General features: G+C 58.4%; 2 protein-coding genes and 1 long non-coding RNA gene across 3 annotated transcripts; 2 read left to right on the top strand and 1 right to left on the bottom strand.

Moving 5' to 3' along the window:
- The first annotated feature begins 803 nt into the window (after nucleotides 1–803).
- PPP1R14B (protein phosphatase 1 regulatory inhibitor subunit 14B) lies at nucleotides 804–4320 on the top strand. The gene is made up of 4 exons (XM_063182687.1): nucleotides 804–1073; nucleotides 2060–2143; nucleotides 3478–3510; nucleotides 4051–4320. The coding sequence occupies exons 1-4, from the start codon at nucleotides 804–806 to the stop codon at nucleotides 4117–4119; spliced, it is 456 nt and encodes a 151-aa protein (XP_063038757.1). The 3' UTR covers nucleotides 4120–4320.
- Nucleotides 4321–4464: 144 nt separating this feature from the next.
- Nucleotides 4465–8026, bottom strand: FKBP2 (FKBP prolyl isomerase 2). The gene is made up of 6 exons (XM_063182668.1): nucleotides 7950–8026; nucleotides 7129–7275; nucleotides 6345–6457; nucleotides 5745–5791; nucleotides 5223–5258; nucleotides 4465–4683 (listed from the first exon to the last, which is right to left on the bottom strand). The coding sequence occupies exons 1-6, from the start codon at nucleotides 7959–7961 to the stop codon at nucleotides 4622–4624; spliced, it is 417 nt and encodes a 138-aa protein (XP_063038738.1). The 5' UTR covers nucleotides 7962–8026; the 3' UTR covers nucleotides 4465–4621.
- A 3366-nt stretch (nucleotides 8027–11392) lies between these two features.
- Nucleotides 11393–12294, top strand: LOC134434000 (uncharacterized). Its single transcript, XR_010031788.1, has 3 exons — nucleotides 11393–11564; nucleotides 11955–12035; nucleotides 12223–12294. It is a non-coding gene; the product is annotated as an uncharacterized LOC134434000 (long non-coding RNA).
- The last annotated feature ends 36 nt before the right edge of the window (nucleotides 12295–12330 follow it).

The raw sequence follows: 12330 nt of genomic DNA, 5'->3' as shown, positions 1-12330 counted from the left end.
GGTGATTTTTGGGGGTAATTTGTACGTGATTTTTGGGGTCATTTCGGGGTGGTTTGGGATAATTTTGGGGGTTACTTGGGGGCGATTTTCGGGGTAATTTTGGGGTGGTTTGGGGGTCCCCCAACAAGCACCACGTTGCGGTAATTTGGGGGTAATTTTGGGGGGATTTCAGGTGGTTTCGGGGTAATTTTTGGGGGTGATTTTGGGGTGATTTCGGGCGGTTTCGGGGTCGCTCACCTCCTCCCAGCGGATGAATTTGCTGCCCCGCACGAGCAGCTCGGGCACGCGCGGCGGCTCCAGCGGGAGCGCGGACGGGACCGGGACCGGAACCGGGAACGGAGCGGGGGCAGAACCGGGGGCAGAACCGGGGGCAGGAGCCGGGACCGAACCCGGGACCGACCCCGGGACCGACCCCCGCCCGCGGCTCCGGGACCGGCACCGGGAGCGGCGCCGCCATCGCTGACCGGGACGGGGGCGTGGCCCGTAACCGCCAGGGGCGTGGCCTAACCAGGTGTGTCCCGAGGGGCGTGGCCGCAGCGAGAGGGCGGTACCGGAACTGGGCGTGGCTATAATTGGGTGTGTCCGCGCGAGGGCGTGGTTGTGTCGATGAGTGGGCGTGGTCAAAGCGACGCGGGGGGGGCGAGTGGGGTGGGCGTGACTCGGTGTGGGCGTGGCCTCGGTGGGCGTGGCCGCGACACAAAGGAGCCCCCGCGGCCGCGTCGCGCGGGGTGGGGCGTTGGCCCCGGCGGGGGGTGGGCGTGGCCCCGGCGGGGGCGTGGCCGCTTCCGGTCGGTGGTCGCGGCATGGCGGAGCCGCGCGGCGGCCCCGGGCCCCCGGTGCCGGTCTCGGTGCCGGTGCCGGTTCCGGTTCCGGTGCCCGGCGGAGCCGCCCCCGCGCAGGGCGGGCCCCGCGTCTGCTTCGCGCCCGCGGCGGCGGCGGCGGCGGCACCGGAGGAGGGCCCGGGGCGGGGCCGCGGGAAGGTCACGGTGCGCTACGACCGCCGCGAGCTCCGCAAGCGCCTCCACCTCGAGGAGTGGATCCTGGGGCAGCTCACGGCGCTCTACGACTGCCCGGTACCGGGGCCGGGAACCGGGGAACGGGGACAGCGGGGAACGGGAACCGGGAACGGGAATGGGGAACGGGAACCGGGGAACGGGGACAGCGGGGAACGGGAACGGGAACCGGAAATGGGGGCCGGGAACGGGAATGGGGAACGGGAACTGGGACCGGGACAGCGGGGACAGCGGGGAATGGGGGCCGGGGAACGGGGACAGCGGGGGAACGGGAACGGGAACGGGAATGGGGGCCGGGAACGGGAATGGGGAACGGGAACCGGGACCGGGACAGCGGGGACAGCGGGGGAATGGGGAACGGGGAACGGGGAACGGGGACAACGGGAAACGGGAACGGGAATGGGGAACGGTACCGGGCCCGGGACGGCGGGGACCGGGATGGGAACCGGGAACGGGACACGGTGGGGGTGGCACCGGGACCGGGACACGTGGGGAGAACGGGATGGGACCGGACCGGAACAGGGACAGGGGCGAGACCCCAACCGGGACCGGCTCCGGGACCCCGTCGGAACCCTAAAACTGTCCCAAACCAGCGCCAAGAATTGCCCCAAAATCACCTCGAAACCATCTCAAATCACCTCTAAAATCAGCCCCAAAATCACCTCAAAACCACTCCGAAATCACCTCAAAGTCACCCCCAAAATCAGCCCAAATCACCTCAAAAATCACTCCAAAATCAACCCCCAAACCATCCCCAAATTATCCAAAACCCTCCCCAAAATTGTCCCAAAATCGCCTCAAATTCACCCAAGATCAATCCCAAAACCTTCATTTGGGGTCTCCTCCCCTGATCTGGGGTCCCCTGCCCTGATTTCGGGATTTTTTGGGTTCCTTTCCCCTGATTTGGATTTTTCTGGGTTCCTTTCCCCTGATTTGGGTTTTTTTGGGGGGTTTTTTTTGGATCCCCCTCCCTCAATTTGGGTTTTTTTTGGTTTTTTTGTTTCCTTTCCCCTGATTTTGATTTTTGGGGTTTTTTGGGCCCCCAGGAGGAGGAGATCCCAGAGCTGGAGATCGACGTGGACGAGCTGCTGGACATGGAGAGCGACGGCGCCCGCAGCGCCCGCGTGCAGGTCAGAACGGGCAAAAAACGGGCAGAAACGGGCAAAATCCACTCCAAAACCACCGGAAACGCGCAGAAACCACCCAGAACTGGCAAAAACGGCAAAAAAAACCACCCCGAAACAGCCAAAAATGGCCAAAACCAGAGAAAAATGGCAAAAAAACCCACCCTGAAATCACCAAAAATGGCCAAAAACCCACAATTAAACCACCAAAACCAGCTAAAAATGGCCAAAACCAGACGAAAACAACCAAAATCATCCCAAAATCACCCTGGAACTGCCAAAAACCACCCTGAAACCACCAAAAACGGCCAAAAGAACCCAAACTCAGCCCCAAAACCAGCAAAAGAACCTAAAATCACCCTAAATAACCCAAAATCAACCCTAAATTATTCTAAATAACTCCAAAACCACCCTGACCCCACCTAAAGCAGCCAAACACAGCCAAATCGCCCCAAAATCATCCCAAAATTATTCTAAATAACCCCAAAACCACCCTGACAGCCAAACACAGCCAAATCGCCCCAAAATCATCCCAAAATTATTCTAAATAACCCCAAAACCACCCTGACAGCCAAACACTGCAAATCGCCCCAAAATCATTCCACAATCAGCCGAAATAATCCCAAAATCGTTCTGAAATCACCCAAAACCGCGGAAACCATCTGAAACCACACGAGAAAACCCCAAAACCACCTGAAATCACCCCAAAAAACCCCAACACCACCGGAAACCACCCAAAAACCACTGAAACCACCCAAAACCCACTGAAACTACCCTGAAACCACCCAAAAACCACCGAAACCACCCAAAATCCTCCTCAAAAATCGTCCCCAGAATCGTCTCAGGCATCACCCAGAAATCACCCCGAAACCGCTCCAAAAATCGTCCCAAACATCCCAAAAATCATCCAAAAAAATCACAGCAAAATTACCCCGAAATCGTCCAAAGTCAACCTCAAAAAATATCCCCAAAAATAACCCCAAAAATCAGCACAAATCCACCCCAAAATCTCCCCAAAATCTTCCCCAAAATCCCTTGGGGTCCCTCCCAGGAAGAATCCCCAAAATCTTCCCCAAAATCCTCCAAAATTACCCCAAAAATCCCCCAAATCCCCCCAAAAATGCCCCAACCCCACACCCAAAATGCCCCAGATTTCCCCAAAATGCCCCAAATCCCCCCAAAATCCCCCAAACCCCCTCAAATTTCCCCAAAATGCCCCAAAATGCCCAAAATGCCCCCAATCTGGGCGTGGCTGTGGGGGCGGGGCCTGGGGGGTCAGGCCCCGCCCCCCAATTTTGGGGACCCCCAATGCTGACCCCGCCCCCTCCCCTCCCCCACAGGAGATCCTCGTGGACTGTTACAAACCCACCGAGGTGAGCGGATTTTGGGGTGAATTTGGGGGATTTTGGGCAATTTGAGGGGATTTTGGGGGCATTTTGGGGGGTTCTGGGTTCCTTTTTTGGTTGGGGGCTCCCATTTTTGGGGGGAATTTGGGGCAATTTTGGGGGAATTTTTGGGGGGGGATTTGGAAAATTTTGGGGGGATTTTTGGGGCAGATCCCCGGGAGTTTTTTTGGGTGGAATTTCGGAGATTTTGGGTCGGGATTTTGGGGAGGAATCCCCGGAGTTTTTTTTGGGGGGAATTTCAGGAATTTTGAGGGCAGTTTTTGGGACGGATCCCCGGGGATTTTTGGGGGGGAATTTGGGGAGGTTTTGGGGGGATTTTTGTGAAGGGATTTCCAGGGAATTGGGGGGGAATTTTTGGGGAATTTGGGACAATTTCGGGGGGGGGGGAATTTGAGGCAATTTCGGGGGGGATTTGGGGGCAATTTCAGTGGGATTTTGGGCTGGGGAATTTTGGGGGCCCCCCGGAGGATTTTGGGGTCCCCTGACCCCCCTTTGCCCCCTCCCCAGGCGTTTGTGGGGGATCTCCTGGAGAAGATTCGGGGGATGCAGAAACTCAACACGCCCCAGAAGAAATGACCCCAAAACTGGGGGAATTCCCCCCAAAATCCAGGGGAGCCCCCAGACCTCGGGGGGACCCCCCAAATCCCACCCCCGCCCCGATTTTGGGGGGACTCCTCCATTTTTGGGGTCCCCCCCTGCAATGATAATCACCCCCCCCCTCCCCCACTGGTTTTGGGGGGTCCTGGGAGGGATTTTGGGGGGAATTTGGGGGTTTTCGGGGTTTTTTATTTTAGTTTTTTTTTAAATTCCGGGGGGTGGGGGGGTTTGGGGTTGTTTTTATATGGGTTTAATAAAAGCAGCTTTGACATTTTTTCCTTTTTTGTCCTTTCTCGCCCCAAAAAAAAGCCCGGCACCAAAACCTTTGGGTTTAACCCTTTATTGGCCCCAAAATTTGGGGGTTTCCCACAAAAAGTCCCCCCCCCCCAAAAAAAAAACGGGGGGGACCCCAAAATCCCGGGTTTGTGGGGGGAGGGTTTGGGGGAAATTTGGGGGAAATTCTGGGGGTTTTGGGGTCCCCCTAAAGCTCCGGGCGCCGCTCGATCTTCAGCAGCTCCACCTCGAAAATCAGCACAGCCCCCCCTAAAAACGGGGGGTCAGCACCCCAGAATTACCCCAAAATCCCCCCCAAATCACCCTGAAATCACCCCAAAAATCACCCTGAATTCACCCCAAAATCTCCCCGAAATCACCCTGAAATCACCCCAAAAATCACCTAGAAAATCCCCCCCAAATCACCCTGAAATTAGCCCAAAAAATCCCCCTGAAATCCCCCCCAAAATCCCACCCAAATCACCCTGAAAGTACCCCAAAAATCAGCCTGAAATCCCCCCAAAATTACCCCAAAAATCACCCTGAAATTACCGCAAAAATTGCCCCTTAAATCCCCCCAAAATTACCCAAAAATACCCCCGAAATTACCCCAAAAATCACCCTGAAATTGCCCCAAAAATTACCACCAAACCCCCCCAAATTCACCCCAAAAATCCCCCTGAAATCCCCCCAAAATCCCCCTGAAATTATCCCAAAAGTTACCCTTAAATTCACCCCCGAAATCCCCCCCAAACCCCAAAATCCCTTATTTTAACCCCAAAATCCCCTTTGGGGGGGTCAGGTCTCACCTGGGATTTTCGGGGGGGCTCCTCGGTCCCCGTAACCTGGGGGGGGGGAAATGGGGAGGGGTCACCGGGGGCCGTTTTGGGGATTTTCCCCCAATTTTGGGTCACTTTTTTGGGTTTTTTCTCCAATTTTTGGGGCCCCCCCCGTTTTAGGGACAATTTCCCCCATTTTTAGCGTTTCTCCCCAATTTTGGGGTTTCTTTTTTTGGTTTTTTCCCCCCTCCCCCCATTTCAGGGTCTCCTCACCCCCAATTTTTGAGATTTCCCACCCAAATTTTTGGGGTTTTCCCCAGTTTTTTGTATCCCCCCCCCCCCCCCCGCCAAGTTTCATTTTTTCATTCCCACCCAAATTTGGGATTTTTTCCCCATTTTTGGCATCCACCCCAAATCTTTTTTGTTTTCTCCCCATTTTTGGGATCCCCACCCAAATTTTAGGGTTTTTTCCCCCAGTTTTTTTTAATCCCGCCCCAGTTTTGGAGTTCCCACCCAAAATTTGGGTTTTTTCCCCCGTTTTTGGGGTCTCACCCAGCTCCGGGGGGATCACCAGCTTCCTCTTCTCCCCCTCGCACATCCTGGGGGCCAAAATCCACGGAATTCACCCCAAAGTCCCTGAGTCCCAAAATCCCCAGAATCCCACCCAAAAATCCCCAGAATTCACCCAAAAATCCCCAGAATTCACCCCAAAATCACAGAGTCCCAAAATCCTGAGAATTCCACCCAAAATCCCCGGAATTCCCCCAAAATCCTGGAATCAGTGGTCAGTTGGTCACTCAGGGTCACTCAGGGGTCTCTCAGGGGTCACTCAGGGTCACTCATTGGTCACTCAGTGGTCACTCAGTGGTCAGTTGGTCACTCAGGGGTCACTCAGGGATGGTCAGTGGTCACTCAGTGGTCAGTTGGTCACTCAGGGTCACTCAGTGGTCACTCAGGGATGGTCAGTGGTCACTCAGGGTCACTCAGGGGTCACTCATTGGTCACTCAGGGATCACTCAGGGTCACTCAGGTGTCACTCAGTGGTCAGTTGGTCACTCAGGGGTCACTCGGTGTCACTCAGGGTCACTCAGTGGTCACTCAGGGTCACTCAGGGATGGTCAGTGGTCACTCAGTGGTCAGTGGGTCACTCACCCCAGCAGGCCCTGGTCCCAGCCCTTGATGACCTGCCCCGTGCCCAGCGAGAACACGAACGGCTGCTCGCGGCTCAGGCTGCTGTCAAAGGGGGTCCCGTCCTCCAGCGTGCCCTGCGCCGGCGCCACCAGGGAAAACCAGGAAAAACCAGTGAAAACCAGTACGGACCAGTACGGACCAGTGAAAACCAGTACGGACCAGTACGGACGAGGGAAAACCGGTACGGACCAGTGAAAACCAGTACGGACCAGTACGGACGAGGGAAAACCGGTACGGACCAGCGAAAACCAGTACGGACCAGCATAAACCGGTACGGACCAGTGAAAACAGTATGGAGCAGTGTGTGCCCCAGTCCCTCCCAGTCTATCCCAGTCTATCCCAGTGTGTCCCGGTGTGTCTCAGGGTGTCCCAGCACTCCCAGTTTGCCCCAGTTTATCCCAGTTTGCCCCAGTTTGCCCCAGTTCATACCGTGTAGTGCAGGGTGAGCACGTCCCCCCGCCGCGATCTCTCCCCGCAGCGCTCCGGGGCGCCTCCCAGTCTATCCCAGTCTATCCAGTGCGTCCCATTCCATCCCAGGCTGTGTCCCAGTCCCTCCCAGTCGCTCCCAGTCGCTCCCAGTCGCTCCCAGTACCGTGTAGTGCAGGGTCAGCACGTCCCCCCCGCCGCGATCTCTCCCCGCAGCGCTCCGGGCGCCTCCCAGTCTATCCCAGTCTATCCCAGTGTGTCCCATTCCATCCCAGGCTGTGTCCCAGTCCTCCCAGTCGCTCCCAGTCCATCCCAGTACCGTGTAGTGCAGGGTCAGCACGTCCCCCCGCCGCGATCTCTCCCCGCAGCGCTCCGGGCGCCGCCGCACCCCGATCTGCACCTTGCGGGGCTCGGCCGCCAGGGGGCGCTCGGGGGGCAGCGACAGCGCCAGCGCCAGCAGCAGCCACTGCAATTAACACAATTAATTGTAATTAATTGTGTCATTAATGTCACCTTATTGACACCTTAACATCACCCCGAGTGTCCCTGACGGCGCCGGCAGAAGCCACTGCCATGAATGACATTAATGTCACCAAAATGTCACCAAAATGCCACTTATTGTCACCTTAGTGCCACCTGCTGTCATTTATTGTCACCCAATGTCCCCTATCGTCGTTTATTGTCACTTATTGTTACTCAGTGTCTCCCATCGTCATTTCTTATCATCTGTTGTCACCCCTTGCCATTTATTGTCACCCAATGTCCCCTATTGTCATTTATTGTCGTTTATTTTCGTTTATTCTCATTTGTTGTCCGTTATTGTCATTTATTGTCGTTTATTTTCGTTTATTCTCCTTTATTGTCCCCCATTGTCCCCCCCCCAGCCGCGGCCTTTGGAAGGCGCCGTGCGCGGGGCGCGCCCGTGACGTCACCGGCGCCGCGGTGATGACGTCACGGAGCCCACAACCCGCGGCCCCGCCATTCCCCGCCCCCGGGACCCCCCCGCGCCCCTCCCCCGCTCTCCCGGGCCTCCCCCACCCCCCCCCCGGGACCCCCGGAACCCCCCCCGGCCCCTTCCGAGCCCCCCCCGCCCCCAAATCCGGTCCCGGGACCCCCCAAATCCGCCCCTCCCCCCCGCACCTCCGCCGCCATCGCGGTTCCCGTCGGGATCACGTGACCGCCGCCGCGCCTGCGAATCCGGTCACGTGACGCGCTGTTTCCTGCCGCGCGATTGGCTCCCGCCGGTCACGTGGCGCCGCCGCCGGAAGCGGAAGCGGCGGGGATGGCGGCGCGGCGCGCGGTTGCCATGGTAACGGCCGGGCCCCGGTGGGGTTAATTAACCCCCCCAATCAGCGCTAATTAGCGCCCCCCTTCCCCCCCAGCAGCGCCTCATTTGCATAGGGAGCCCCCGGCGCGGCCGCGCTCGGCTGCGGGGTTCGGGACGGCGTTAATTGGGCGTTAATTAGCCCTGCGGGGGCAATTAGCGGTGTTAGGGGGCAATTAGTGTTAATTAGCGGGGCGCGATGGGGCCGCGGCTGCTGGACATCGATCGGCACTGAATAAGTTGCCAATATTTTGCTAATTCATAAGCAGAACTAATCAAGGGCCTTATTGACAATAATTATGAGCTGATTAACATTAATTATGACCTAATTAGCATTAATTAACGGGCGGTTTCTTGTTATTTCATCACCGATAAATCGCTGTTTAATTAATAGAAATTAATGGCTTTATTAATAAAGATCAGAAACTTAGAAGTAATTAATAGCCTGAGTAATTCAATTAACGCTTTAATTAGCGATAATTAAGTACCAAATGCGTGAGAATTGCTGATTTAATGGTAATTAATGTCCTGATTAACGGTAATTAACGCCGGTCACTCCCACAATCCTTAACTGTCGGGTCTCTGAATTAATTAATGGTTAATTAGTGGTTAATGAGTGGTTAATTAAGGGTTAGTCGCTAATTAAAGGCATTAATTGCAGGGGGCCCTGGGCCGCGCCGCTCCCTGCACACTGGGCCCGGGCCTGGAGGGGCCTCAGCACCAGGTGAGACCCAAAATGTCCAAAATTATCCCAAAATGGCCCAAAACTGACCCAAAGTGTCCCTGAATATCCAAAAACTGCTACAAAATGTCCCAAAATGTCCAAACGTACCCAAAACCTGCCCCAAAACATCCCCACATTCACCTGGGAACTCCGAATCCCCTCCAAAATATCCAAAAACTGCCCCACGATTCCCGAAACTGCCCCCAAATCCCCCAAAATGGCCCAAACTGCCCCAAAATACCCCAAACCTGCCCTGAAATTCACCTGAGAACTCCAAAAACTGCCCTGAAACTGACCCAAAGTATCCCCAAACTGCTCCAAATCATGCAAAAATTCACCTGGGACCCCCAAAAAACTCCCCCAGGACCCCAATTCTGCCCCCAAAATACCCCAAATCTGCCCCAAGATGACCCAAAATCCCCAAACTGCCCCAAAACATCCAAGAGCTGACTCAAAATATCCCAAAATTCACCTGGAACCCCCCAAAACTGCCCCAAAATGTCCCTAACTGCCCCCGAATATCCCGAAATGGCCCCAAACTGCCCCAAAATTCACCTGGGAAGCAAAGGAAACACCCCCAAACTGCCCCAAAAACGCCCCAAAAATGTCCCAAGCTGCGCCCAAAAAGGCCCAAATTCCCCCCAAATCGCAGGCAGGGCCCCCCCGACCCGCACTCGGTGCTCGGGGTCCGTCCCGGGGCCTCCCCCAGGGAGATCCGCGCCGCCTTCCTGGCCCGCTGCAAGGAGGGTACCGGGATAGACCGGGACGGACCGGGATAGACCGGGGGGGGAAAAACCCGGCGGGTTTGGGGTGAAAAACGGCGATTTTGGGGGGGAAAACCGCACCGGGAGGGACGGAAATGGGAGGTTTGGGGATGAAAATAGGACTGGGGCAAACTGGAGGGACTGGGATAAACTGGGGGGGACTGGGAGGGGGAAAATGGCGGGTTTGGGGTGAAAAATGGTGATTTGTTGGGGGGAAATGGCAATTTTGGCACTGGGAGGGACAGAAATGGGAGGTTTGGGGATGAAAATGGGACTGGGTTAAACTGGGAGGGACTGGGATGGACTGGGACAAACTGGGACAAACTGGGAGGGGATTGAGGAGAACTGGGGGAGACTGGGGGGTAAACCAGGCGGTTTTGGGGTGAAAAACTGCGATTTTGGGGAGAAAACAGAGGGGGTTTGGGAACTACTTGGGCCTGGGAGGGAACTGGGCCAAACTGGGAGGGACTGGGATGGACTGGGCCAAACTGGGACAAACTGGGAGCGCTGGGGACCCCCCCTCGGACCCTACCAAGTGACTCAGGGGGGTGTCCCGTATTTTGAGGACCTCTCCCCACCCTTTTCCCGCCCCTTCCTCGGACCCCAAATTTTCCGGGGAGTGAACCCAGGGTCCGGGGGTGTCCCCAGGTGTCCGGGAGGGTGTCCCGATTTTGGGGACCCCCTCCCCCGGCCATTGTTGCTCCTCACGGGACCCCACTCGGACCCTACCAAGTGTCTCAGGGGGGTGTCCCGCATTTTGGGGACCCCTCCCCACCCTTTTCCCCACTCCCAAGGACCCCAGATTGTCCAGGGGGTGTCCTCAGGTGTCCCAGGTGGAGTCCCGTGTTTTGGGAACCCCCCCGTGGTCACTCTCACCCCCCCGGTGGTCGCTGTCACCCCCCCGGCCATTGTCGCCCCTCATGGGACCCTCTCAGACCCTACCAAGTGACTCAGGGGGGTGTCCCGTATTTTGGGGACCCCTCCCCACCCTTTATTCCCCCTCCCAAGGACCCAGAATTTTCCGGGGAGTATCCCCAGGTTCCCAGGGTGTCCCCAGGTGTCCCAGTGGGGGTTCAATGTTTTGGGGACCTCCCTTGTGGTCGCTGTCACCCCCCCACCCCCCGGCCATTGTCGCCCCTCACGGGACCCCCTCTCGGACCCTACCAAGTGTCTCAGGGGGGTGTCTCGCATTTTGGGGACCCCTCCCCACCCCTTCTCCCCCTCCCAAGGACCCCAGATTTTCCAGGGGGTGTCCTCACCTGTCAGAGGGGATCGTCCCGATTTTGGGGTCCCCTCCCTGCCCGTGTCTCCCCCAGGTTCACCCCGACGGGGACCCCTCGGACCCCTCCCGCCATGGCCGCTTCCTGCGCCTGGCCGAGGCCTACGCGGCCCTGAGCGCCCCCCGGGCCCCGCCCCGGGACGGCCCCGGGACCCCCCGCCCGGGACAGCGCCGAGACCCCCCCCAGGTAACGGGGACGGGGATGGGGAGGTCCGGGACAGGGGTCTGGGGGGTCCTGGGGTGGTTTTGGGGGGTCTCGGGGGTCCCTGAGGATTTTAGGGTGGACCCAAGGAGATCCTATGGGTGTGGGGGGGGCGGTCTTGGGGGTCCTTATGGGGTCTCTGGGGTCCCATGAATTGGGGGGGGGGTTTTCCTGGGGGTCCCTGGAGGGGTCATGGGGATCTCTGGGGGTTTTGGGGAGGTCCCTGGGGGTTTTGGGGGGCTTTCTGGGGGTCTGCCGGGGGTCCCACGCGTGCCCATTCCCAGCTGGGATCGGAGCGGCGGCGCTGGGAGCAGAACCGGCGGCACTGGGACGAGAACCGGCGCTACTGGGAGCAGTTCCGAGCCCCCCGGGGCGCCCCCCGAGCCCCCCAACCGGCGCCTGCTGGGGGCTGCTGCTGCTGCTGATGGCGCTGGGGGGGCTGGCACACGGGCTGGCCTACAGGTGGGGGCTCTAAATGGGGCTGGGGGCTCTAAAATGGGGCTGGGGGGGCTGGCACACGGGCTGGCATACAGGTGGGGGTCCGAAATGGGGCTGGGGGCTCCCAAAAACGGGGCTGTTGCTGCTGCAGATGGCACTGGGAGGACTGGCCCATGGGCTGGCCTACAGGTGGGGGCTCTAAAATGGGGGCTGGGGGCTCCAAAATGGGGCTGGGGGCTTGAGAAATGGGGCTGGCGCACGGCCTGGCGTACAGGTTGGGGCTTCAAAATGGGGCTGGGGGCTTCAAAATGGAGTGCATTTGGGGTGCATTTTGGGGTGAATCTCCCCGTATTTCGGGGCACATTTTGGGGTGAATCTCCCCGTATTTCGGGGTACATTTTGCCCCCTCCCCAGGTACGTGGCCGGGGCTCACACCGCCTTCCTGGACGAGCAGGACCGGAAGCTGCGCGTGGCCTACGAGAGAGCGCGGAGCCGGTGGGCACCGGGGGGATTTGGGGGGTCCCGGGGGGATTTGGGGGGTTCGCGGGGGGGTTAAAGGGGATTTTGGGGGGACTTTTGGGGGTCTCTAAGGAGGGGGAGGGGGAGGGGGGTGAGGAGGGGTCGGGGGGGAGGGGGTGTCTCTGTCGCCGCCCCCCCGTGACCTTTGACCCCTGTCCCTCAGGGCGGGGTCGCACGAGGAGCTCCTGAAGCGGCTGCGGGAGCGGAGGCGGGGCCGGCCGGGGGGAGGGGAAGGCAGCGAGGGGGGGGGAAGGGAGGGGTCCTGACCCGC

The sequence above is a fragment of the Melospiza melodia genome, unplaced genomic scaffold (genome assembly GCF_035770615.1).
Source record: "Melospiza melodia melodia isolate bMelMel2 unplaced genomic scaffold, bMelMel2.pri scaffold_291, whole genome shotgun sequence".
NCBI lineage: Eukaryota > Metazoa > Chordata > Aves > Passeriformes > Passerellidae > Melospiza > Melospiza melodia.
The sequence above is the reverse complement of the archived record's forward strand: the minus strand, read 5'-3'. Positions and strand labels throughout refer to the sequence as shown.

Excerpts from the sequence above, each read along its gene's own strand:
- PPP1R14B (XM_063182687.1), top strand. The coding sequence starts at position 804 with ATGGCGGAGCCGCGCGGCGGCCCCGGGCCCCCGGTGCCGGTCTCGGTG. Across the intron at positions 1,074-2,059 it reads CGGCGCTCTACGACTGCCCG|GAGGAGGAGATCCCAGAGCT; the intron begins GTACCGGGGCCG and ends TTGGGCCCCCAG. Across the intron at positions 3,511-4,050 it reads ACTGTTACAAACCCACCGAG|GCGTTTGTGGGGGATCTCCT; the intron begins GTGAGCGGATTT and ends CCCCCTCCCCAG.
- FKBP2 (XM_063182668.1), bottom strand. Across the intron at positions 5,259-5,744 it reads GGTGATCCCCCCGGAGCTGG|GTTACGGGGACCGAGGAGCC; the intron begins GTGAGACCCCAA and ends CCCCCCCCCCAG. Across the intron at positions 4,684-5,222 it reads AGCCCCCCCGAAAATCCCAG|GGGGGGCTGTGCTGATTTTC; the intron begins GTGAGACCTGAC and ends CCCCGTTTTTAG.